Source organism: Leptonotus elevatus, chromosome 20, assembly GCF_054856555.1.
Source record: "Leptonotus elevatus isolate MCC_2025b chromosome 20, RoL_Lele_1.0, whole genome shotgun sequence".
NCBI classification, from domain to species: domain Eukaryota; kingdom Metazoa; phylum Chordata; class Actinopteri; order Syngnathiformes; family Syngnathidae; genus Leptonotus; species Leptonotus elevatus.
Window position 1 is genome coordinate 2,017,957 of NC_141258.1, and position 25,498 is coordinate 2,043,454.

General features: G+C 39.5%; 1 protein-coding gene across 5 annotated transcripts in view; it reads right to left on the reverse strand.

Moving 5' to 3' along the window:
• Nucleotides 1-104: 104 nt before the first annotated feature.
• The window catches only part of LOC147156341 (uncharacterized), a 28,093-nt gene continuing 2,699 nt past the window's right edge, over nucleotides 105-25,498 (reverse strand). Inside the window, exons 2-9 of one of the 5 annotated variants that reach the window (XM_086064808.1) lie at nucleotides 8,369-8,523; nucleotides 7,522-7,666; nucleotides 6,389-6,595; nucleotides 4,478-4,692; nucleotides 3,922-4,052; nucleotides 3,550-3,795; nucleotides 2,638-2,712; nucleotides 936-1,082 (exon numbers count right to left, since the gene is read on the reverse strand). In XM_086064808.1, the coding sequence (XP_085920934.1) occupies nucleotides 2,649-2,712; nucleotides 3,550-3,795; nucleotides 3,922-4,052; nucleotides 4,478-4,692; nucleotides 6,389-6,595; nucleotides 7,522-7,666; nucleotides 8,369-8,523 (1,163 nt within the window). In that variant the 3' untranslated portion in view covers nucleotides 936-1,082; nucleotides 2,638-2,648. Of the gene's footprint in view, nucleotides 1,118-2,637; nucleotides 2,713-3,549; nucleotides 3,796-3,921; nucleotides 4,053-4,477; nucleotides 4,693-6,388; nucleotides 6,596-7,521; nucleotides 7,667-8,368; nucleotides 8,524-25,498 lie in introns of all 5 variants that reach the window. The other 4 variants (XM_086064809.1, XM_086064810.1, XM_086064807.1 and 1 more) reach the window with 4 other exon arrangements.

The following is a 25,498-nucleotide window of genomic DNA, read 5'->3' on the forward strand; positions in this document are numbered from 1 at the left end:
TTGCAGAAACATTTAAAAATACTTCAAGTCAGGTCATCCAAATCATCATCCTGTTGGCGCCCTCCTGTGGCCGCAAAATGAAACCACACAACTTGGAAACAAGCTCTTTTTCTTTTCTTTTATTGGAACTGCACTGAATGCTAAATGTTCACCTGATACAAGAAACAAATACAAATACTCACGCTAAAAACAAAAGCGTACTTGCTGGGGGGGGGGGGGGCTGCCTCGCTCTGCTATGATCGCCAAACTACGGACGGGAGTTTTCTGCTATTGCTTTTGACAAGAGGACAGGATGAAGGAACATCCAACTAATCCGTCGCCGTCTAACAGGACAACTCGCCAAACGCTGGAGAGATGTCAACTTTTTTTTCTTTTTCTTTAACTCGTGGACAAAAACTGCAAAAAGAAGGGGGGAAAAAAGGCGGGTATTCCTGAGTCGTTAAGTTTGTCGTCACCCTTTTTCTTAAATATCAAAATAACGTTGGAATTAACAATCAAGTGCGTTTTTTTTTCTTTCTTTCATTGTTGCACTAATCACTAATTGATTTTCAGCTCATTTTCTTTTCTAATTAGATTTCGAAGTGTTTTCAAGTGGAGGCCTAAACAACATGTATTAGTTACAGAAGATGGCAAGGTCAAAGGGCGGCAGCTCAGGGATAGAGAAGGAAAAAAAGAAAAGAATAAAAAGTGGGGGGTTGGTGATGCAGGTTCCCAAAACAAAGTCCGCAGTGGTTGGTATCCCCCCCCCCCCCCTAAAAAAAAAATACAAACAAGACGTTGAAAAGTACAAATTCCACCGGAACCTGTTGGAATGGGGGCACTGTCTCTTGGTCCCGTTTGAAGTGGGGCGGTGATGGGCTGGAGAATGACGGGTGGGGGTGGGGGTGGGGGGGGGGGGCTATTGCTCGGTGAGGTGCTCTCTGGGCTCGCCGTGTTTGGAAGGCTGATTGGGCGACGGGGCCTGCGAAGGGTGGGTACCGGAGGGCAGGGTGTGGGCGATGGGAACCCCACCGGGTACCATGCCCTCTAACGCCCCGGCGAGGCCGCCCGGCGCCACGCCCACCACGCCTGGCGGGTATCTGCTGGAAGGCGGAACAACGGAGGACACTTCACAAAACTGCACAATTTCAATGAAAAAAAAAAAAAAAAGGAAACTGTTATTTCCTTTTTTTTTTTATGCTCGTCATTACATATGAATAAAATGTTCCAAGTCAATTACTGAAATTAACATTTAATTACTACTTGTAATTATTAGAAATTTCCAATTTACTTTTGACAATCTAACATAAAAAAAAAAACTCTCAAAAACCCAGTACAATTTAGTGATCGTTTTAAATATTTCATAAGTCAAACACATTTAAAAGTGTAAGAGAAGTAATTTATATTATTATTAGTCAAACATCTATCATTTTTCATACATTAAAAATTAACAAAACGTTTTCATAATTGGAAAAATAAGTATTAGAATTGTCACATTTTAAAGCTACAAGATTCCTAGAAAAAATATAAACCCCCTTAAAAACATTTATTTTTTTTAACCTATTCAATGCTAAGCCAACAAAATAAAATTTGTTTTATGTCCAATTAAAAGCATCCATATTCATAAGTAAAACATTTTGAACTTTTTTTTGCTTTTCAATTTATTAAAAACAAATCTTTGGGTGTTACATGTTTATTCAACAACAAAAATGTGTGGAATAATTTTTTTTTCCATTTATATTATTTCTACAAATGTTCTAATTTAAAATGCGGAAGCAATGACACAGAAGTGCAAGAGTTGTTTGGGAAATTGTGAACGGTTCTACTTGAAAGACTGTCCAAGTTTGACTGCTAATGCTGCATTCGAGGAAGGTGGGAAGTCAGACTTTTCTGTTACAGTATTGCGAAATCGGTTGGGCGAAAAAATAAAATAAAAAAAAAGACAGATCCTGACCGACACAAATGACGACCCCCCCCCCCCCCCCATACAAACAAAGACCAAAAGACCATGAATGGTAGAACATAATTTACACATTAGAAATATTATTTATTATAACATGAATTTAGTTATTTGAAATAAGTAACTTCACGTAAGCCAACGTCATTTGGACCGACTTCGTTAACCAGAAAAATCCTTTATCTTAATCGGCCATCTTTGTTTACATTCGCAACTGGGAGAATCCAAGTGCGAAATATCCGACTTCCCAGCGTCCTCGAACGCAGCGTAAGGTGTGCATAGAGGGAGGGAGGGATTTCGGGAGGACCGCCCACCCCCGAATCGGACTGCAGCCGTACTGTCAAAAAGAAGAATGCAGTTTATGTTCATTGCAGAATTGCAAAATGCACAAACAAGTTCTGAGACGTAACCAAACGGCATAAGGTAAACTCTTTTTTTTATTTTTTATAATTCTCAATGTTTCAAGCCAAGTTTGTTCTTGACCAGTTAGCAGAGCAGCCAACACAGCTAGCATGCCAAAATGCTAACTGTCATTAGAATAATAATAACATTAGTATTATTAAATAATCTGACTAAAACCTTTCAAATTCTGCAATGACTCATATGTCCACTAGGGGGTGCGGTTGGCGCATCTGTGAAAAGGGATGAAGACACACACAACAGGTGGGTGTCGTTCTCGTATTCCCTCCCGGTGCATTTACCTGCTCCCCATCTAGGCATTTATTTTGTCTTGGGGAACGCCGGAAGCGACGGGCGGCAGTGTTTGGTTGATGTGGCTGCGTGGAACGACAACAACGACCACAATGCGGACGTCAACATGGTAGAGCACAACATACTCGCAACCGCTCACACGCACGCGACAGACAAAAATGCAAATCGACAGCTATACATCATGTCATTTTTTTGGTCTTAAAAAATGAAAGCTTTAGCCTTAAAAAAAAAATAATAATAATAACAATAATTTGTCTAAAACTATCTGAAAAAGACTTGTATATATATTTTAAAAAAAAACTTATTTTACATCATGTCATTTTTTGACAAAAAAAATCTGAAAAAGCTTTTTTTTTGGCTAAAAAACATCCCCAAAAATATATACATCATGTCATTTTTTGGTCTTAAAAAATGAAAGCTTTAGCCCTAAAAAATAATAATAATAATAATTTGTCTAAAACTATCTGAAAAAGACTTGTATATATATTTAAAAAAAAACTTATTTTACATCATGTCATTTTTTGACAAAAAAATCTGAAAAAGCTTTTTTTTTGTCTAAAAAACATCCCCAAAAATATATACATCATGTAATCTTTTTAAACCTTAGTTTTATACATTGTCATTTTTAAGTCTTAAGTCTCACACTAAGACCAAAAAATGTTGACGATGATGATGAGAAAGGCCTTTTTTTTTTTTTTTTTAGATGACAATGTACAGAAAGACTAACCAGTCAGTTTATTTTATTAAGAAGAGTTTACAGCATTTTTAAAGAATGAGTGTGAAACATGTCAATAACTCAACAAATTCGGACTATTTGCTTAAGAGATGTTTTTTTTTTTTTTTTTTTTTTAGAATATTGTTGAATTTTTCTTTCCAATTTTTCGGGGCGGGGGGGAGGTCACCTGTAGGCGGCACCGTTGAGCTCGGGGTGAACGGCAGGTTGGTCCATCACGGCCCAGGGCGCCGAGGTGACAAAGAACTCCTTGTTGACGCAGTTCCGTAAGCTGTCCGGGATGCGGCCCGTGATGGCTCTTCGGATCTCGGTGGCGGCGGCCTCCCTCATTTCCAGAGACGCCTGCTCGCTGTACCAGGCCGTGTGAGGCGTGCAGATCAGGTTGGGCGCGTCTTTCAGGGGGCCTTGAGCAAAACTGAACACAAATATTTCTACTGCTCACAAAATGTTGACTTACTGGACACGTTTAGAGCCTTTTCTTGACATGCAGGAAAAGCACATGACAGTTTTTTTTTTCAAGTATTTTTTTGGCAGGCCTGACCTGAAGGGCTCGGTCTCATGGACGTCCAAGGCGGCTCCTCGTATCCGGCCCTCCTTCAGGGCCTGGGCCAGGGCCTTCTCATCCACCAGACCGCCCCGGGCTGTGTTCACCAGGAACGCTCCCTGACGCATCTGACACACACAAAACAAAAGATAGACGTATTAAAAAAGTTGTTCTACTTGTCCTGCAGTTCCCCCAACTTCCCAGCAGGTGTCACTCTGCTCATGTGGCTAAACACAATATTACACAAAAATATATTTAAAAAAATAAATAAGTGGAAATGAAATATAAAAATATTAGACCATAATAGAAAAAGGTTAGCGGAGGAATTAGTTGGAGACATCTAGATAATACAAAAAGAATTGGGAAAAACAAAGTTTAGATAAAAAAAAATACCCCAAAAATTTGATGAACTTTAGTCGGGGAAAATATTCAAACAAAATACTAAAATAATACAAATATATAAATAAGAAAGAAATATAGTAAAAAAATAAATAAATCCAAAAGTAGATTATGAAAAAAAATACCAGCTCGAACGAGTGTGACGTAACTTCACCTGCTTGATGGTGAAGTCGTTGATGAGGTGATGGTTGTGCTCGTTGAGGTTGCAGTGCAGGGAGACGCAGTCGCTCTGGTAGAGGAGGTCCTGCAGCGTGTAGACGCGCTGCACGCCCAGCGAGCGCTCCAGCCCGTCCTGCAGGTACGGGTCGTAGAACAGCACGTTGAAGCCGAACACCTTGGCACGCACCGCCACCGCCTGCCCCGAACGACCTGAGTACCACAGCGGGGGAGGGACAACGCTGGATCGTTAGCTAGTAACCTCGTTAGCATGTGTTTTCAATGTGACCTTATAGGGGATTAAAAAAAAAACTGAAAAAAGCCTGTCATTTGTCATTTTTTTGTCTAAAAAAAAATCTGAAAAATGTCAAAACCATTTTTTGGAAAAAAAGCCTTACTAAAAAAAATCTGAAAAAAGCCTCGCTACACATGTTTTTTTGTCAAAAATATTTTGGGGGGGGGGAAAACCCTTACTAAAAAAATCTGGGGGAAAAAGCCTTACTACACGTCATTTTTCTGGCCTAAATTTTTTTTGAAAAAAAAAAAAAAAAGGCTTACTAGACTTGTCATTTTTTTGGGTCTAAAAGAAAAGAAAAGCCTCATCATGTCATTTATTTTTGTCAAAAAAAAATCTTAAAAAAAAAGGCTTACTACACATGTTTTTTTTTGTCTAAAAAATTTTAGAAAAAAAAAGGCTTTTTTTTCATGTTTTTTTTTTCGGGGTCTAAAAAAAAAGATAAAGCCTCATCAAAAAAATGACGAGACCCTCACTACACATGTCATTTTTTGTCTAAAAAAATGAAAAAACCTTACATCATGTAATTTTTTTGGTCTAAAAAATTTTTGAAAAAAAAAAAAGGCTTACGTCAAGTAATTTTTTTGGTAAAAAAAAAAATCTGAAAAAAACTCCTCACTATACATTTTTTTGGTCAAATTTTTTTTTTGAAAAAAAAAAAAAGGTTTACGAGACATGTCTTTTTTTGGGTCTAAAAAAAAAGATAACGCCTCAGGTCATTTTTTTGGTCTAAAACATTTTTGAAAAAAAAAAAAGTTTTACCAGACATGTCGTTTTTTTTCGGTCTAAAAAAAAAGAAAAAGCTTCATCATGTCATTTTTTTAGTCAAAAAAAAATTCTGAAAAAAAAACCCCCACTACACATGTCATTTTTTGTCAAAAAAATGAAAAAACCTTACATCATGTAATTTTTTTGGTCTAAAAAATGTTTTGAAAAAAAAAGGCTTACGTCATCATGTAAGTTTTTTGGTAAAAAAAAAATCTGAAAAAAAACCCTCACTACACATTTTTTTGGTCAAAATATTTTTTGGAAAAAAAAAAAAAAAGGTTTACGAGACATGTCATTTTTTTGGGTCTAAAAAAAATATAAAGCCTCAGGTCATTTTTTTGGCCTAAAACATTTTTGAAAAAAAAAAAAGGTTTACGAGACATGTCGTTTTTTTCGGTCTAAAAAAAAAGAAAAAGCCTCATCATGTCATTTTTTTAGTCAAAAAACAATTCTGAAAAAAACCCCCACTACAGATGTCATTTTTTGTCAAAAAAAATGAAAAAACCTTACATCATGTAATTTTTTTGGTCTAAAAAATTTTTTGAAAAAAAAAAAGGCTTACGTCATCATGTAATTTTTTTGGTAAAGAAAAAATCTTAAAAAAAACCCTCACTACACATTTTTTTGGTCAATTTTTTTTTTGAAAAAAAAAAAAAAAAGTTTACGAGACATCATGTCATTTTTTTGGGTCTAAAAAAAAAGATAAAGCCTCAGGTCATTTTTTTGGTCTAAAACATTTTTGAAAAAAAAAAGGTTTACGAGACATGTCGTCTATTTTGGTCTAAAAAAATTTTATATTATTATTTTTTGAATTGTTCAACTGGAATGTCAAGGTAGCACGCTCACCGAATCCGATGAGGCCCAGTGTCTCGCCGCGGATGCGCGCGGCGCCGGACGCCACTTCACGGATCTGCTCCACGCTCTGCACCCGCGTGCCCTCCCGGAGAGCCTGGTAGAGCCACGTGTTCCGCCGGTACAGGTTGAGCACGTGGCAGAGGGTGGAGTCGGCCGTCTCCTCCACGGCCGCCGACGGGATGTTGCACACGGCGATGCCTACGGTCGGGTGGGCGGTTAGTGGCCATTACTTCCCATTAGTCTACTAAGGTTATAGTCTTGTGTAATATCTTTCATGAATTATAAATATTTTGGATTAAATGGGATAAGTGGTTCAAATAACAGCTAGATGGATGTTTGAATTTTTTTTTTTTTTTTTTTTGTAGTTTTGATACAATATTTATTATTCACTTCTACTTTTGTCCCAAAAAATGTGCTTCTGTTTGATTTCTAAATGTAGCCTATGCTTTCATTGCGTGTTTTTGTCAAATATTATTTAGTAATCATTTTGGTCACAATATTTTAGTTTCCCCCCTAATATTTTGGAATTTTCTGCTAACCTTTTTAGTATTTCTCACACTACATTTGTTTTGTTTTTTGCTTGTAGTTTGCCTCATGCTTTCCTTTTTTACATTTCTTATAATATTTAAGTGTATTTTCTTAATAATTTTGTTTCGTATTTATTTCCCCTCTAATTATTATTATTTTTTTTTTAATAGTTTGGATTCTTCCATATACTGTCATTATATTTTGGACTAATATTTGTAAATATTTTGGTGCTTGTAAAATTTGTATTATCTAATATTTTTATCATAATTTTTGTTCTAATAGTTTTGCATTTTTAACTAATATTTTTGGTTGGATTTTTAAAAATAAAAAAGTCTAATATCTCTAATATTTGTGTATTTGTGTTTGAATATTTTCTTACATTTTAATAGCATTATTTTCCAATATTTTTTTTTCTGTATTTGGGTATTTATCGTACATTTGTGCATTTTTATAAATATTGTAATATCTATTTTTCACTATGTTGTGTATATTTTTCTGACACTCAGTAGTATTCTTTTTCTAATATTTTCCATGTTTTTCCAGTGGCAGTGTGCTAGTAACTGTTGCGTGATTCGTCATCTGGCACTGGTTCATACCGAGCTCTCCGGCGGCTTTAATGTCGATGTTGTCATATCCGCTCCCGATGCGGATGATGATGCGCAGCGCTTTGAACTTCTCCAGGTCCTCCCTGGTCAGGGTGATGGTGTGGTACATCATGGCCCCCACCGCCTCGTTCAGCACCTGCCCAACACACAAGACCCCGAGCGGTGATGAGCGTGTTTGAGGTTCAAGGTGACCCCGGCTAGTTAGCATGGAAATTTGACCTGATAAGATGGCGTAAAAACAACACAAAGTATTTTGATTGAACTGATCTTAGGCTCATATAACTCACTTCAGGGCGATGAAAAGAAACGGTGAATATATACTCCACAAAAAAATGAGACGGCCAGGATCAAGTCGGAATTTAGAGAACTTTCAAGAAAAAAAAAAGGGAATTAAGGCAGAAGATCATGAGGAAAATGGTCACATTGCAACAATAAAATATTGCGAAAAAAATATTCCATCCTTTTTTTTCCTTTTCCTAAAATTCGGAATTTTTCGAATATTGTTACGACTACATTCTAATATCTTTATTTCTTTATTCTCAGAACTTTTCCCCCATGTTTTCCATTAGTAAGTTTTTAATAAATTACCTAGCGTCTTCTTTAAAACATTAATAAACATTTTTCTCGTACTGCAATGTTTTCAAATTACTTATTAATAAATATTGACCTGAACATTCTAATAACAGGCAAAAAAAATTAAAAATATTATTACGATTCAATTCTCATAATGAATTGTTTTCCCTTTTTTTGTCATTTCAATTTTTTTTTGCTAAACTGCATAATAATAACAACAGTTGAAGTTTCAACCAATAGGAGTAAAGACAGTCTTTAGTGATACCTTCTCGTGAATCTCCTGCGTGGACTGCGCATCACAGAAGGCGACGGTCGCCAAGTCTTTGAGGATGGGCATCTCCACCGTGCAGTCGCGCCCGTCCAGCAGCGCCACCAACGGGCGCGGGTGCATGGGCCCGTTCATTATCTGGGGCCGGATACCTGCAGGGGGGATGAAGGAAGGGCGGCATCTTAGATTTGATGATTTAACGAAAACATACAACGAAAATAATTGTAAGCTCACTATTTGGCAAAGGCAAACAATATAACACTGTTATATTGATTGCTTTCGACGTTAACTGCTTAAAAAATATCTCTATTGATTCTGGTAATTCAAATGCTTTCAACAGTATGTGAATGCTCACTATCTGGAAGCCTTTCATTTAACTATCGCTACAAATTTAACATTTTGAAAACAAGTTTAGGGTCGTTATTATTATTATCATCATTTGGGCAAGCTCAAAGAGATTTGCATTATAATATCCATCCATTCATCCTCAATTTTGTTCGATGACACCAATTGTAATGTTTTCAAAAATCCTTTGAAGCTCATTTGAACACATCAAAGGCGCTTGATGGTCCTTTGGATTTGGTGAAATGCTGAAACCAATCATTCGGCGCGCTAATTGTTGAGATCAAAAAGTATTGTTAGATATCACTACAATTTAATCAATTGACAAAAAGTGTAGGCTCGTTATTTGACAAGTTGAAAGACACTGAATCATTATATCGATTCTGTTAAATGTCATCTCACTGCAATTCAAATGTTCTCTACATATATAGGCTCACTATTTAGCGAGATCAGAGATACTTTTTGATAGCTTTATCAATTCTGTTAAATGTCAGCAATTCAAACGAAACTAATTGCAGGCTCGTTATTTGGCAAGATCAAAATCAATTTTTATTAAATGTCACTATGATTGAAACGTTTGGACAATAAGTGTAGGGCCACTGTTAGGTGAGATTGAAAAAAAAAAAAAGAAGAAGAAGAAGGGGACGACATTAGCATGAAACAAGCATGAAAACAAACAAACATAACACAGCCCGTTAGCATGAAGTGCTCCCAAGAGTCGCATCGGCGACAAAAGAGGAGAAAAATAAAAAAAACGCAAAAGGAAGGACGGCGGGCGAGCAGTCCGGCACTGCGGAGGATGAAAAGAAGGAGGCGGACGGAAGCGGAGGTGTCGTCTCTCAGCCTGTTGTCATGGTGATCACTTCACCGGCTTTGGATGCCACTTCAAATGGACTTTAGACTTGATGTCTGGCGGCAGGTCGCCGGGAGCCGGCTGACGACTGACGGGTGCCTTCCTCGCATCACTCCACACACTTTTGCACGTACAAGGTCAACGCGGCGGCGGGGAAAGGGGAGGCACGACTGACATCACGCAGAATATAAATGTCGTCCGCCGGTGACGAACGAGCAACAACGAGAGCAGGGGTCTGAACAACACTGAAGACACACTTTAGTCCCTCTCCTGTGGAGCTCTTTAAAAAAAAAGTAGAAATTTATATATTTTTTACATTTTTATTTTTTTAGATAAAATATTCTTTAAATGAATTCATGATGAAATTAAAAAATATATAATTAAGTACAGTATTAAAAAAAATGTCAGTCCAAAGTTTTAAGGAAGACGAAAGTTTTAAAAATGACCTAAAAAAGTCAAAAAAAGTGATCATAAAATAAAAAAAGAAAAAGAAGAAAATTACAATAATTGCCAAATATGTAATAAAAAAAGGCAGGAAAAAAAAGCAGAAAATGTTCACAAAGAAACGCTAAAATGTCCAAAAACAAAATAAAAATTTCCATAAAATGTCCACAAAATTGCCAAAAATGTCAGAAATTTGACAAAAAGGCAGAAAAGTCTGAAAATGTATTTAAAAAAAAAAAAGTATAAAAAAAAAAACGGAAGACGAAAGGTCGAAGAAAATGAATCTCTACGTAATGGATGCTGCATATTTTTCTGTTAGCTTTAATGCTAACTTGCTAACCAGCTTTAATGATCTCTTGGGTCCTCAGCACATTAGACTAACACTAACACACTGTTTCCTTCATCACTATGTTCAAATGTTTTGCGGCTCCAGAAAGATATTTTGTTATTTATTTGGCCTAAAATGGCTCTTTTGATAGCAAAGGTTTCTGATCCCTGAACGACAAGGCTGGCCGAAGTACCAACACAGGAGTCTTGAATTATTCAAGTCTTGGGCTGTCACGATCAAATCTTTTTAGAAAAGTCAAAATACAGTCTTCTAATTTTTTTTTTTTTTAATTCACAAGTCAAGTTATTAACATTGGATTTAGCTCATGAAGTTTATTTTAAAATCACAACTAGAGCTTGACAAAGAGAAACTAAAAAAAAAAAAAAAACTAGCCAAGAGGAAAGTAACAGCCTTGAGTGTGTGGTATGATTCACGCAGCAGGCTTTTCGTCTTTTCCTATCGCTCGGTGTGATAGCATCTCTTGTTTGCTCACTTCTCCTTCCTTTGTCGCTCCTTTTCTCGCCTAGCAATCCTCAACTGTCACCCCCCCCCCCCCCCCCCCCAGGAATCGCTGATGCCCTGGCCCCTGCCATCCCTCGCTTATTTGTCATTCTGTCCATTCCTTGTTGGCAAGAGTAGAGAAATAACCAAAGTTCAAGACAGAGACTTGGAGGCAAACTTCGACTATGTTACAATCGAGACCTTTTGAGGTTGAACCCGAGACTAAAGTGTTGATACCAAGACCAAGATTTTGAGTGGTTGAGGCCAACTCAAGATCAAAACTTTTTCGAGGTTGAGACCAAGTCAAGAAAGTCAAGACTCAAATATCGACTACGGTCAAGGTCATTTGAGGTTGAGCACAAAGACTAATGCGTTGATACCAAGACCGAGATTTTGAATGGTTCAGACCAACTCAAGATCAAGACTTAAGGGTTGAGACCAAGTCTAGACCAAGCCTTAGCGCAACCCTAATTCAAAGTCTTAGTGCTAACTCCTTTAAGTCTTGGTCCCAAATTTGGTCTTGGGTCCTTAAAGTCTCAACCACTCAGTCTTGGTTTCGGTATCAGCCTTTCAAAGTCTTTATCTAGAGCGGGTCTCAACTCCTTTAAGTCTCAATCTTGACCGTTTCAATGCCGTCAAGTCTCAGACTTGACTTGGTCTCAATCCCTCGGCCGTGTTTCTTGACTTGGTCTCAGATGCTGCGTTCAAGACTCCACCGGGTCACAGACGTTGGAGCAAAAACACACTTCAGTCTGTTGCCGGATGGACAGAAGCCGTCAGGTGTCCTGCGCCCGTGGACCGCTGGACAGCAGCCCGCATGAAACCAGAACCTCGAGGCCAGTTTGCGGCACACATTTATTTTACCACGCTATGGATCTTTAACCGTGTTTGCTTTACAAGTGTGCCGTTGCCGCGTGCTTCCAATTCCGCTGCGGCCAAAAACCCCACGAAAGACATTTTGACTCGTTCGTGCTGACAAGCTCTCAGCCGTGAAGTGACAAACGCCCTCGTCCTCTCCCTCTCACAGCGACGAGGAATAAAAAGTGCGTGGGGTGGGTGGGAGGCGGGTAATGTTCACCGCAGGCTGTGCTCGTTCGTGGCTGCAGGTGAGATACACAACCCCGGGGAGAAAACAACACAACGCATGTCAACCAATGCGCAGTGAATTCACTTAATGTCTCTACAGTGCTGATGGGTACCTCTTATTTCCCCTCTTGTCTTCCCGCTAGCTGCGCTTGTTGCTCAACTGTTGCCTCACCACTGTGTGTATTTGTGTGTGTGTATTTGTGTGTGTGTGTGTTGGGAGGCGAAGCCTGCAGCTGTCGTAGCGACGCTTGCCAAAAAGACTGCAACACACATGAACCACGACGCAACGACGCGAAGGCTAATAGCCATGAAGCTAAACAACCAATGAAAATGTTATATGGATATATTGTATAAAAACAGAATGAAAGTTACAACAACTGTGTGCGTGACTCACTATTTGTGCTGTTACTTTCCCCTGTGGCGTAGTTTACAATTGACTACAGTTAAAGCGTATCAGTAGTGTTAATTTTATCCGGCATTTTAAGATTTAGTCTTAGTTTTAGTCCAGTTTCAATCCCGCTTGTTAGTTTTAGCATAGTTAGTCAACCTCATCCCGTTTTTAGTCGACTATAAATCTCCCATTTTAGTCTTTATTTTAGTCCAAGAAAGCAATTTTGTTCATCTAGTTTTAGTCAACAAAAACTGTCAACATTTTAGTCAGGACAATCATTTAAACCCTCAATTGTTTTGTTTTTGTTTTGTTTTTTATATTGAACATTTCGAATTTAAAACAATTTCACATAAAATGTCCTCTCATCTTTTTGATGAAAAACAACTTCACACACAAGTACAGTATATCAACAAGTGGCTACTATGATTCCATGCTATGAGCTAATAAGTTAGCAAGCATTAGTTAGCAGTCGGATTAACTTTATTGTTAGAACGTTATAGCCGTTGGATTAATGTTTTGCTATAACTATAATTGACTTCTTTCTTTTTTTAACCTTTCACCGTGAATCCACTTCCTGTCTGTCCCATGTGTTTGTGCATGTTGCGCTCGCTAGCTGCAGATTTGAAAGGGGGTGTGTCACACGACGATTAGCAGAGATATGATTTTACAAAAACATAAAATGTTCATCTCGTTTTTTGATCATGAGCTAAAATGTCCATAGATTTTAGTGAAGTACATTTTTGTCTCGTCTTCATTAGTTGCCGAAAATGCATACCGATTTAGTCCCAGTAATTGTTTATTAATGAGGGTTTTAGTCTAGAAAAATGTGTGTTGACGAAATAATTTTTCTTTAGTTTTCGTTGACTAAATTAACACTACTTATCACCCAAAACCAAACCAAAGTCAGGTCTTCAGACGCAACGTTTTCGCACAATCATCGCTAGCTCATGAGCGGCAAGCAGCTAACAGCTGGAGGGGCTAAAAGGTCACAACGAAAGTTATCTGAGGACTCAAACTAGCATGACGAGACTTTCCTCAATTCCATGCTACTCTTCCTGTAGACAAACACACATGGAAGCTATGCGGGAAGATTGCCGCCGCCGCCGCCGCTGCTGCTGCCGTTAGTGGAGCCAGCGACACTTAGAGTCTGGCAGCTCAACGCAGCAGCAGATGAGGCCAGAGTTTCCATTATGTGGCCAGCCTTTCCTACCACCGCAAGGAGGAGGAGGAGTAGGAGTAGGAGGGGGGGAGGGGGGGTAGGTTTGTGGGTGTTTGGCGAGAAGAGAAGAACCAGGAGGGGAGAGGGAAAACACATTTACGAGCAGACAAGCTCTCCATCGTATTATCTTCATCTGCTGCTGACGGTTACCTAGCAACCGCAAGCTGCATGATTGCAGGTGGCCAACACCAACTTAGAGGAGGTTGGCAGATCCGAAAGATGAAACATCACCCGCTCACTTCACGACGTTGATGTCAATCAAGGGGCTGGAAACTAGCAAGGAAGATTGGTTGGTATTTGGTTGACTCAACTAATAGCTTACGGAATCGGTTTTAGTTCCGTTCCTACGGTGGCAAATCGGAATGCACCCGAGCCTATTGCTAACCTACACTAGTGCAGTAGTAAAGTCATAACTATTAGGAAGAAAAATATCGCTAGGCCATAGGGTGTATTCTTCCGCTGTTTGTAACGGTACCAAGGACCTTCGACACTGGCATTTAATTTTTTAATTTTTCAGATTTGTCCACCAGCTAGCCTTCATGGCAACAGCATACATCGTGATATAAACGTAAGTGTAAACATTTACAATGTTAGTATTTTTGGAAGGGTTATATAAACCCTTGCCAGAGTAAAGAGTTTTGTTTTTTGTAAAAACAAATATAAGAGCCAGGTTGAAAGAAAAAAAAAAATCGAATAAATAATACTGAATCGATTTTCCTTTTCAAGCCCAATATTGATTCACAAAACCATGAATCGATTATTTAAATATCAAATTTTCCCCCATAAATTTTTAAGAAAATAGAATTTTAAAGGCCAATTTTTTTGTGTATCTTCCTTTTTTCTTGAAATGTACTGTTCTCATGAATTTAAAAGTATTTTTCTTACATTTATGAAAGACCTGACTTATTGCACTTTAAGACAATTCAAAATATTTTAGTTTATATTTACAATTATTAATGCCTCTATTTCATTACCATTTGTTCAAAAAAGCAATTACATTAAAAGTGCACCGGTGGCTGTTAAAGGCCCGAAGATGTCACAAGAACACTGTCTAACATAAAAAAGTAGTGCTTTGGCACCATCTTGTCACATTTATTGGCAACAGGGAAATTTCATGGGGTGTGAATTAGTCACACATTTTCTCAGCTCCAACGGCTAGTTCCCTATCCCAAGAAAAATATATTAATTTAGTATATTCTTATTATTTTGATGGAAGTACATGCAAGTTAATGCTCAGGGGGGAAAAAAGTTTCACAGTCTATTTGGTTTCAGGAGAAATAAAATAAATGCCAGAACGAGAGGAGAAAAAAACATCAAAACCTGCTTTGGATAATATTATTGGTTTATTCTAAAAAAAAAAAATCTATTTTTATGAACTCAAGATTTTATGTCCTCCAGCCCAGTTGACTATTTTGCATTTTTCAGCTGGTTTTCTCACACTGCACAAGAGGCCTTGACACGGTGCTTTGAAAACATTGGACACAACACACACATTCTTGGCTATTGGCCCACTATGTGAGCACGAGAGGCTCAACATTAGAGTTAACAACACAGATGTGCACTGGGGTCACACACGCACATACACACATAATAATGGCCTGGTGATGTTTCCGCTTTTATTCCGCCAGATTTCGTCCCTCCAGTCTAGTAAATGACTCATTTAGGAGGAGAAAAGCCTCCGTCAGCCGGTGGCAGCGCGAGGTCACCGCATGTGTTTTTTGGGAGGGCATGTGTTTGTGAGTGAAGCGTCCTTTGTTGGCACTCACGACCCCCCCCCGAAAAAAGTCGCGCACAAAGGCCGCTTGTCCCACCCGGCTGGCCACAACACTGCGGCTAAGAAATCAAGCACACGCCTCATTTCTTTTTTTTTTTGGGGGGGGGGGGGGAGTGGAACAAAAGCTAATGTCAACAGCCTATGCGCACCTCTACCCCGCCAAGTTACTACCCAGGAAGTGAGCGCTAAGTGTTAGCGTGCGGAGATGACAACATGGTGACGAAGAACACCACCCCCCACCCCCCCCCATTCCCCCCGCCCCCTTCTCCAAGTAACCTTCTCCCCCTGTTCCGTCCCACATGCCAGACTTTATTAGACATCCAGCAAAGAAAACAGGAAACATGCCGCTTGCCTGGAAAATGTTGCCGCCACATTCTTCCTCGCTCTTATAAACGTCGCATGGTGGAGGGAGAAATAACACGGCTCAGGGCGGGGAAAAAAAAAATGCCCCTCAAAAAGTGGAAAAAGATAATCCGAAAATTAACCCGACTGGCCAAACACTCCCTCCCTGACCCCAACCCCACCCCACCCCTCGGTCCAGAGGGGTGGGAAATCACGGAGATCGCAGCTGCATAGTCTTCGCCATGCGGAAAAGATGCAATTTTGCTCCTTTAAAAACTGCCCCCCCCCCCAGGATGGAAAAAGGCAGCGGTATGGCTTTTTCCTTCTCAGGCGGCGCCGGCGGAAGCGCACCGTCTATTCATCGCTCGCCGCTACATCGGGTCTGGACGCGCTCCGGCTGCACAATCCCTCCCTTCCTCCTCCACCCTTTTCCCTCCTCTTCCTCCTCCTCCTCCTCCTCCTCGCCGCTTTTTGGGGTATGTTTTATTTCTGATCTGGACTGGTTACACCCCTCCCATCCCCTCATACACACACACACCCCTCTCCCTCCCGATTATTTGGTTTCCTCCACTCCTGCTTCCCCCCCCCCCCCCCATCTTGACAGCTATAATAGCGGCATATCAAACAAGGTATAGGCTAGCTGAACAAAGTCAAATTCAATTCAGCCATCAACATTTTTCGTCAACCCTTTCAACAGTCCCTCGCCACGACGTCCTCTTGCCAGAGGCCGAGCTGCCCTGTGTTTGTTTACAGAGTAACCAGAGCATCCCGACCATGACATTGCCTCTTGTGTTTGTATTTTGCAGTAGTTCAATTTTGTCCCCGGGGGGGGAAGCAAGAAGGCATACGATTGACAGGTCGTCGTGCCGAATGACTGCGAGTGGGTGAAAATGGCCTGTTTAGAATAACAATGTCGCCGCGACCCTGCCGCGGAGAAAGGGAAAAAAAAACAACAACAAAGTGGCTGGCCACCGTGGTCGCACGCCAAAAGCTATTATCAGTGACGGTAAAGTGGAAAAGGTGGGACACACGGGGTGATTATATATGCATTTGTGTGTGTGTGTGTATGTTTTTGTGTGCGTGTATGTGTGTTTATGTGAGCAGCTCAAGCAGCAGCCTTCACTTCCTGTTACACACACAGAGTGCGGGGTGGTACGGCTGATCTTGCCATCTTCACTAACGGCATGGGCACGTGAAACGATCAAAAAAGAAATAAAAGGAATACAAAGTATGGATCATGTAATAATAATGAATATAAATATGAATAATGAGTAAGGGTTAGTGGCCATCTGTCAAAAATTCAAATGGCACTAACTCCTTCCTTTAAATTTTTTTTAAATAATAATAATCTTCAATCTCAAAAACTTTAACTTATCAGTACGGGAAAAAAAATATTGAAAAAACAAAAAAATATATATATTATACAACTCAATTCCCATGAAATTATAACTTAAATAGCATTTTTTTATCATTCCGTTTTTTGGGTGAAAAATACAAACCATTAGAATTTTTTTCTGAAAAAAAAACCCATATATATTCAAGACTTAAAAAAAAAAACTTCTCATGAAATTGTACAATTTTCTTCTCAGAAAAATTTACCTTTATTTGCAAAAATATATACTTTTTCTATAAAAATTTCATAAGATTACGACTTTCTAAAAAAAAAATTGAAAGAAAAAAGTTATATAAAAATATATTTTTTTTTTACTCCATTTATATGCTTTTTCTACTTTTCTTTACATTTTTATATGAAAAATGTATTGTTCTACGATCTTTCTACCCCAAAAATGTTCTGTTAATTGTTCTTTTTTTTTCTTTTTTGGAATAAGGTGAATTTTTGTCTTTAAAATGTTGTCTTTAAAAAAACGGACACTTTTATTAGCATGTATTTGTCGTGGACAACAGTGTAGTTCAGCGCAACCATCCCCCCCCCCCTTTCACCCCCACCGCCCTCAAGAAATCACTGGTGGTTGTGGCTAATGGTGGCCAGATGGGGAAATTCTGACATGTCGCCCAAGCGTACTTTTACTGTAAATGACCGTCATCCGCCCTTTCTTGGAAACAAATCCACACGCATGCTTTACAGACTTCAACAAGCTTCTCTGTGATGCCGATGACACATTTGTTGTAATTCTGAGCCAAATTAACTGTCACAAGTCTCGACCTTTTGGCACGACGATGCACCGACGATCCGACAAATTGTCCGAGTTTCGTTTATGGTGCCCCGTGTGAGGATTTCCCATCGGGGGCAAGCCCCCATCTTTAACCTTTGCTAATTATACTGTAAGCGCCCTTTTCCTGCGAGTGCCCAATATTGGCAGTCGAAGTGCGGGGCCCGCTTAAATCCGCTTAAGGCACTTAAAGGGATTTGAAGAAAGCGAGTGCGAGAGGACGAGCAGCTCTTCGGCGGACTACACCAAGTCCTGACCTGGTTTCTCATTTATTTGCTGCTATTTACACAGGAGGCCAGGGGGTCTTATCCAGTGTGAGGCACCTGCTGCCACCCACCGCAGCCACAGAGGTTCAGATAACAAGCCTGAGTCAACAGCGCCGGTTGTCTTTCTGTTTTTTCATCAAAGCGACCAATGGGGGATGAAGGAAGAAAAAGAGTGCAGAAAAGTGGAATGTAAACAACTAGTGCTTAAAAAAAAAAGGTTACAATGAAAGAAAAACGTATTTTCTCAAAATATTTTATGCTAAGCATTTTACATCTTTAAAACACTTATTCAAAACAAAATGTAATATTAGTGATTAAGATAAAATGAAAAAAACTGGCATTATTTGGAGATATTTCATTGATAATGTAGTGGTTCACTGGGCTGAATATATGACTCATGTTATGACTTTTCTATGAAAAAAATACATTCATTGTATTACAAAAATTTATTTTCTGGAGAGGAAAAAATTAATTGTCGCTGTTAAGTTCTTCTGCAAAGAAATCTGACTTTAAAAAACACTTTATTCTCATAAGATTATTAAAAAAAAAATCTATGAATAAAATCTCAAACAAATCAAACTATATTCTTGTAAAATTAAGAACCTTCATTAATATTTTTTTTTTTTGTCACTACATAAGAATTAGACTTTTTTTTTTAGAGATAATGATTTTTCCTTGGTTGAGATTTTCTTTTTCTTTTTTTAACAGTTCCTGTCACATTTTTTAAATATCCGGTACTACTGTTGCTCAACAGGGAAAAAACGTGCACAAAACACTAAAATATTACTTTGCTCATAAAGTTTTATGTTTTTCTTGAAAAATTCTGACTATTCTGAAAATATTATTCTATTAAAAAAAAAAAAAAATCTCTTAAGATTACAACTTTTTCAAAAAATTTCTTGCTAAATATTGTCATGAAATTGATACAACTCACTCACTCAAAAATGGGTTAAGGAATGGCCAACACACCTCCCCCATGTCACCTGAAAATGTGCCTTTCGAAATCTCCTAAGCTCATAAACTAAAACAATATTTTCTCCCAACACTCTAAAAGGGTTGCGGAAACAGGAGAGATGGGGGACACACCCGCCCCCGCCACCTCGGCTGCAGGTGGCCTCCAGATGTGGTGACCCTGGAGAAGGAGGGGGGGTCACTCCGGCACATTTTAGACCCCCCACCCCCACCCCCACCCCCACCCCACCCCTCCCCTTCTTTTGTCCCTCCTCTGCAGTGACAGGAGCCATCTGGCCTGGCATAGACTTCCAAACCCTCCCGATGTGTGGCCCACTGATTACACCAGCAAATAAAATGCACACAAACATGCGCACAATGTCCCATCACCCCTGACACCCCCCGCCCTCCCCGTGCTGTCATACGGCTATTAAGCCGGGGAGGGAAACTGCGGCCCAGCTGTGCTCCAGCAGCTTCTGAATCGGATCTCCGGCAAGGTGTCCATCTCGGCAGATGATATTTCACACTTCGTCCTACCGAAAAAAATAATGCAGCTGGAGATTTTCGGTCACACTATACGCCTCTTGAGACACCTGACACCCGCGTGATAGCTACCTCATCTTGCGTGTTGAAACTAAGTGCAATCGTTGCAAAATAATGCCGATAATGATAAAACTAAAGCAAATAATGGCGTTCCCTTGTGCAATTGTTGAAGGGTTACTAATTCTTGCAAAATAAATAAAAATACTGCATGGAGAAACACCAAATAAAAAAATCTTTAAAAACAAAACAAATCAAAAATCTCTTAAAGATTTTCTTTAAATTCTGATTTATTAAAACTAAACAATTAGCGTCAAACTTTTTAAAAACAACTTTTGTCTGAAAAAAGTAAAACTTTTCCTCCCCCCAAATTATTTTTTGTGAAAGCACACTTAAATCGTGAAGAAAGTGTAACTTTACTCTTGTAAAATTAATTGTTTTTGTTTAAAAAAGTACATAAAAGATTTGATTTGTTGACTTTTGATGTCACATTATTCTCAGAAAAATGAATAAATAAATATATATATATATTTTTTTAATAATTCTCAGAAAATCTAATGTCATTCTCCTGAGAATAACACTTAGCAACACACTTAACTGACATTTTTTGTAAATTCTTGAAAAAATAATTTTCATAAGAATATAACTTTTTTGAAATAAAAATAGGACTATATTCTTATAAGATTATGAATTTGTTCTGTAAATTTTTTTTTGTCGTTCTGGTGCTGGCGAGCTCGAATCCACGTAATCGTCAGGTTGCTACCATGAGATGATACCATTTCACAAGGGACCTGCTCTGAGAAACCCCTGCTGTGTTTGTTGGAGATGTGTGGCATTGATTTACAACACGGGCTGCAGATCAAACCGCAACATAGGACAGGAGTGGGGGGTCAAAATAAGGGGGCGGGGCCAAGACAAGAACCACCGCAGCCACCGTGTACTGTGCGTCAAAGCCAACCAGCTAGTGGCTCGTTGTTCTACCAAAAAGATGAAAAAGATGACAGTACTGCATTTTTTTTCTTCTTTTCATCTCCAGCTTTTTCATCTTCCTCTCCATTTCACCCAGACTCGCTGGCCAGGAGACCAAGGTAAATATGCGCGCCGGGTAAAGTGATCGGTAAATCTTTGAAACAGCCTGGCAGTAAGATACGCCACTCTTTACACCCCCCCCCCCCTATTATTTCACACAGAATGAAAGGAGAGGGGGGTTGTGAATAAAACACACAAGGTTGGCCAACACTTCAGAGAGGATATTCAATATCCATGAGCTTTTTCATTTCACACTGATGAATAATTCAGGGTGACCTGCCCACAACTGAGATAAAAAAAGGAAGAAAGCGAGAAGGAGGGGGGGACATTAAAAAAAAAAAAAAAAAGGATGGAGGAGGTGTGCAGATGTAGTTGTCTGTTTTTGCAGCTGTTGCTATTTGACAAGCAGAGCGATAATGTGAAATGGCGGCAGGTAATTGGGGAGGCTCCACTGCAACGTCACGTTAAGGATTCTGTAATGTGGTGCAAATTCCAAGATTTGTTTCTAAACACGTGATGCCTGTTAGATAATTACTGAAAACATACAAAGACTGATATCTATGTAGTACTGTTGGCTTTCCTGATTTTTTTTTTAGCCTTATCCATCCATCCAGCAAATCAGAAAAAAAAAAAAAAATATCACAAGAAAAATGTAATAATATAATTTAAAAAAACATTGCTGTCACCTGGGCTGCCTTCCACTATTTTGTGTAACACGTCTAACATTTTCTCACTTTTTGGACAATTTATGACCCAGTGCAGAGGTTAGTTGCCACCAACACGCCAAACACACCAACTAACTAACACAAGCAGGGCTCGAAAAGCTGTTCCTCATTTGCTGTGCGGGCTTGGCCTGCTTCGCCAAAGTCATTAATCCCCCTGCGAACATGAGCAATGCTCCGGGGGAGGGATCCACTGTGAGATGCTTGTTTTTTATGTAATGTGACAATCTGTGGCGCAACCTGTTATCAAGGCCATGTTTCTACGGCAATCAAGAAAAATACGGGGGGGTGGTGGGGGTGGGGGTAAGTAGCGCAAGGTTGTGCAACATTTGTCAGCTTCTGAAATCTGGGGCTGTTGATCAGATGCCATTTACAGCTTACAGAAGATTGAGGGGTGGGGGTGTGTCTCTTAGATACGGATATGGGCTTTATTGTCGAGGAAAAAAAGTTGCAATTAAAGAAGCCTCCATACTGAGATTCCGACAAGTTTCCGAGATCTCCTTGATCTTGAGGGAACTGTCAATAAACTCCCACTGATTTGAACACTACAAATACTGTATATAAGAAATATCCAAAAGGACAAGTCTTATCTGACACTGTAGCATTAGAGTGCCACAGGGCATCCAGACTGGCGGAAAATACAAATAAGAAAGACGAGTAGGCGTAGTAGAAAGGTGGGATGGGAATCAAACAGAGGTTCTTTTTGAAAACCACCTCCCAGTAATTCCGTTCCTAGGAATTGCTTTTATGCTTGCATGCCGATGATATACTAGTAAGAATGATCTACTGTATATGGAAATGACATAAATCAAGAAGAACCTATAAAGAATGGGATCAATAAACAGTATAGATAATCAGAATCATTAAATCCTCATCAATTTCCATCTCTCGGCAAAACTACCTGTTTCAAAAGTGTCAGCTTCAGGCTGTTTCCTGATTTGCTATTGTTGACTTTACCGTCACAATCACCGAGTCCGTGGCTGGACCCACCTCGGTGTTGACCACACACATAAAGATTTGCCAGCGTAAACATTGAACAGGTTTAACATTTACAATTGTCGGACTGTTTTCCGAGCAGATTGGCAGAGACAAACAATGCCTTAACACAACTCACACGTAATTGTTCAGGATAATCATTCAGAGACATGCAGTATTGCTGACGTTGATAGCAAGAGAGGGATTTTTTTTGGGGGGGGATTTGGCTTGATTGTGGATTTGTGTGCAGCCTGCTTCACAAAAGCCTTGAAGCTGAAAGTCGGCAGTCAAAGTTTTGTCGAAGAGCAGCACAAGGCAAATAGGAAAGAGGGGAAGTTGAAGGTCTGATCCTGATGTCCTGCCGTCAGCTCAGATGAAGACAAACACTTCCCTGCTGCTGCTGCAAAAGGGAACTGGGTATCAGTGTCTAGGGTATCAAGCATACGTTAGCGTTTTTAAAAGGGTTGTTATGGAAAATTTGTGAGTTGCCCAAAACTGCGTGAACTGTGATATCAACTTAGCTAGTTTGCGGTATGTGACTACTAATGTGTCCAACCGTCCATTTTAGCAAGCCCAGCCGACTTTGGCCTAGAGCAGCGGTGGGCACATTCGGTCCTCGAGGGCGGGAGTCCTGCAGGTTTTGTATGTTTCCCTTCTCCAACACATCTGATATATGAGCAGCTCACAAGCTCTGCATAAGCCTGATAACGATCCTGTTGATTGGAATGAGCTTGTGTTGGAAAAGGGAAACCTCCAAAACCTGCAGGACTCCAGCCCTCGAGGACCGAGTTTGCCCATCCCTGGGGTAGAGGCAAGTGTACACCCTGGAACGGTCGCCAGCCAGTCGCAGGCTACATAAAGACAAACAAGCATTTAAACCAATGGGTAAGTTCGAGTCTTCAATGAGACTGAACACACATACTTGGAATGTGAGAGGAAGCCCGCAGTCCGAATTCGAACCCCTAACCTAAAAAATCTGAGGCAGACATACTAACCACTTGGTCACCGTGCTGCCCTCCCTAAACATACAAAGATTACATTTCTATTCTACCCCCACAATGCTACTTTTATATTGGGTTACGTAACTGTCAAAGCAACATTGACTGATTCCAGACATTTTTTTTCCTAAAAGGATCTGCCCCTTTTGACAAATGCTCCAGGAAGTTCTGAATAACACCTGGGCAGTGTGTCAAAAAGCCGCCAGTTGATATTTCTCTTATGGCTCCAGAGCGTTAAAACTTCCACTTATGAAGCTCTGCCCCCTGAACACACTACGCACAGCCTGCTAATACTCCAGCTAAGAAAAGCCCGGCTGAAGATCCTCAGTGGATTATCTCCTCTCGGAAACCACGTGACGGCACGCGATTCACCAGCTCCGCTAAGCCAATTACATGCCTAGTTGACATCACGTGACGTGGAAGCTACAAACCTGCGCTGCTGCTCTGCGGGACGCCACTGACGGACAACTCCATGGCCAAGGCGCGCACTCCCTACTTTGGCTGGGAAGAAGGCAACTGTCGCGGCTAAGCTGGACTCCAGTGTTTAATGCCATTATCGACACCGCTTAGCCAACCAAGACAGCGCCCTGACGCAGAACCCTCCCACCACCCAATACTTTATATAGCTATACAATTGCACCTTCCTTGAAGGGATCATATTTTGCTTTTATTTCACTATTCTGAACAGTATTCAACATGTGTCTTAATAACATGTCTGTGGAATGAATGCAAAAAACAATAGACATATTTTTCCAACGCACACTGTTGGCTAACGCTAATCAGTGCAAACACATTACAGTTCTGCTTACCTTTTGGGTTTGACATGATAGTACAGTACGTCGGCCACTGTATTTCTAGAACTTTGGCCAGCCTAGCTGATTATGTCATTGTTAGGGCTGGGTATCGATTCTAATTTCCTCCATCGATTCGATTTTGATTTGCAAGAGTTTAGTTTGATTCGATTTTTGCTGATTCGATTTGATCCGCGTCAATTCAATAAGATATTGATTAATTATGGAACATCAATTCTTCTCAAACATCAAGGGAATGATTAAAAACCTCCCAGACAAATTCCAAATTAAATTTTTGCAGAGGCTGTAACTGGTTAAATGATTTAGTTTATCAATGAAAGTAACACGTTATAATCACTATAAGTGTTACACAAATATTGACATCAGCAAGGATAAGATGAAAATATTTCCATAATTCTAATTCAATAATTGTAAATAAAGATTCTGAATGGCCTTAAAGTTCAATAAGTCATGTCTTTCATAAATATAAGAAAATACTTTTTAAAATCATGTAAACAATAAATTTCAAGAAAACAGTAAGTTTAAATAATCGATTGATTCATGGTTTTATGAATCAATATCAGGCTCAAAAAGGAAAATCGATTCGATATCAATTATTCTATTTTTTAAACCCAGTCCTAGTCATTGCTGAAGAAACATATTGTGGGCGTGGTTATTATGTTAATTAGCCCCATTGTTGGGTCACAGTAGGGGGCGAAGCGTAGAAGGGCAAATTTTCTGAAACTAACTAAAGATTTACTTGGTTGTTTAATATCACCCTTCAAGGTGGGCCAAACTATTTGTATACAAGATATTAAAATGCAATTTTCCAAAAACACACTTTAAAATGTCTTAAATTTTAACATTAGAGTATCTCGTATGCCTCATCAACTGTGTCATTGTATGTGAGAGAGATGCTAACGAGTAATAGGTCTCCAAAAATGAATCAGTCATTGTCAAAAGAATAATACGTCGCGACTCGTCAATAGGCATGTTTGAACATAAAGGGGAAAAAAAGGAGGCATGCCAGATGAGAGGCTCTTCACCAGTCGACAAGAGCCCCACGCGTGAAAAAAGAAATCCCTTGAGAAGTAAATGGCGACAAAAAAGTAATTATTTGCGCTCAATTTTCTCTGGCTTTGAGCAGGAAAAAAAAATTGTAGTGTCCCTTTTTCACCCACTTTCCTTAAATGTGAAGGTTATCTACCTTCTGATTGCCACCAGAGCTGAGGTTGCCTGGCAACGCGCAATTAAGAAATATGCTTTCTGATTGTCTGTGTGCGACGCCCGGCCGTTATCAGATGAAGTTACCGAAGCAACAAATATCAGCGACATGCAAATGAGTTTGTTGAGATGTGAGGGAAGCATAACAAAAAACGAAACAAAACAAAAAATACTATCACC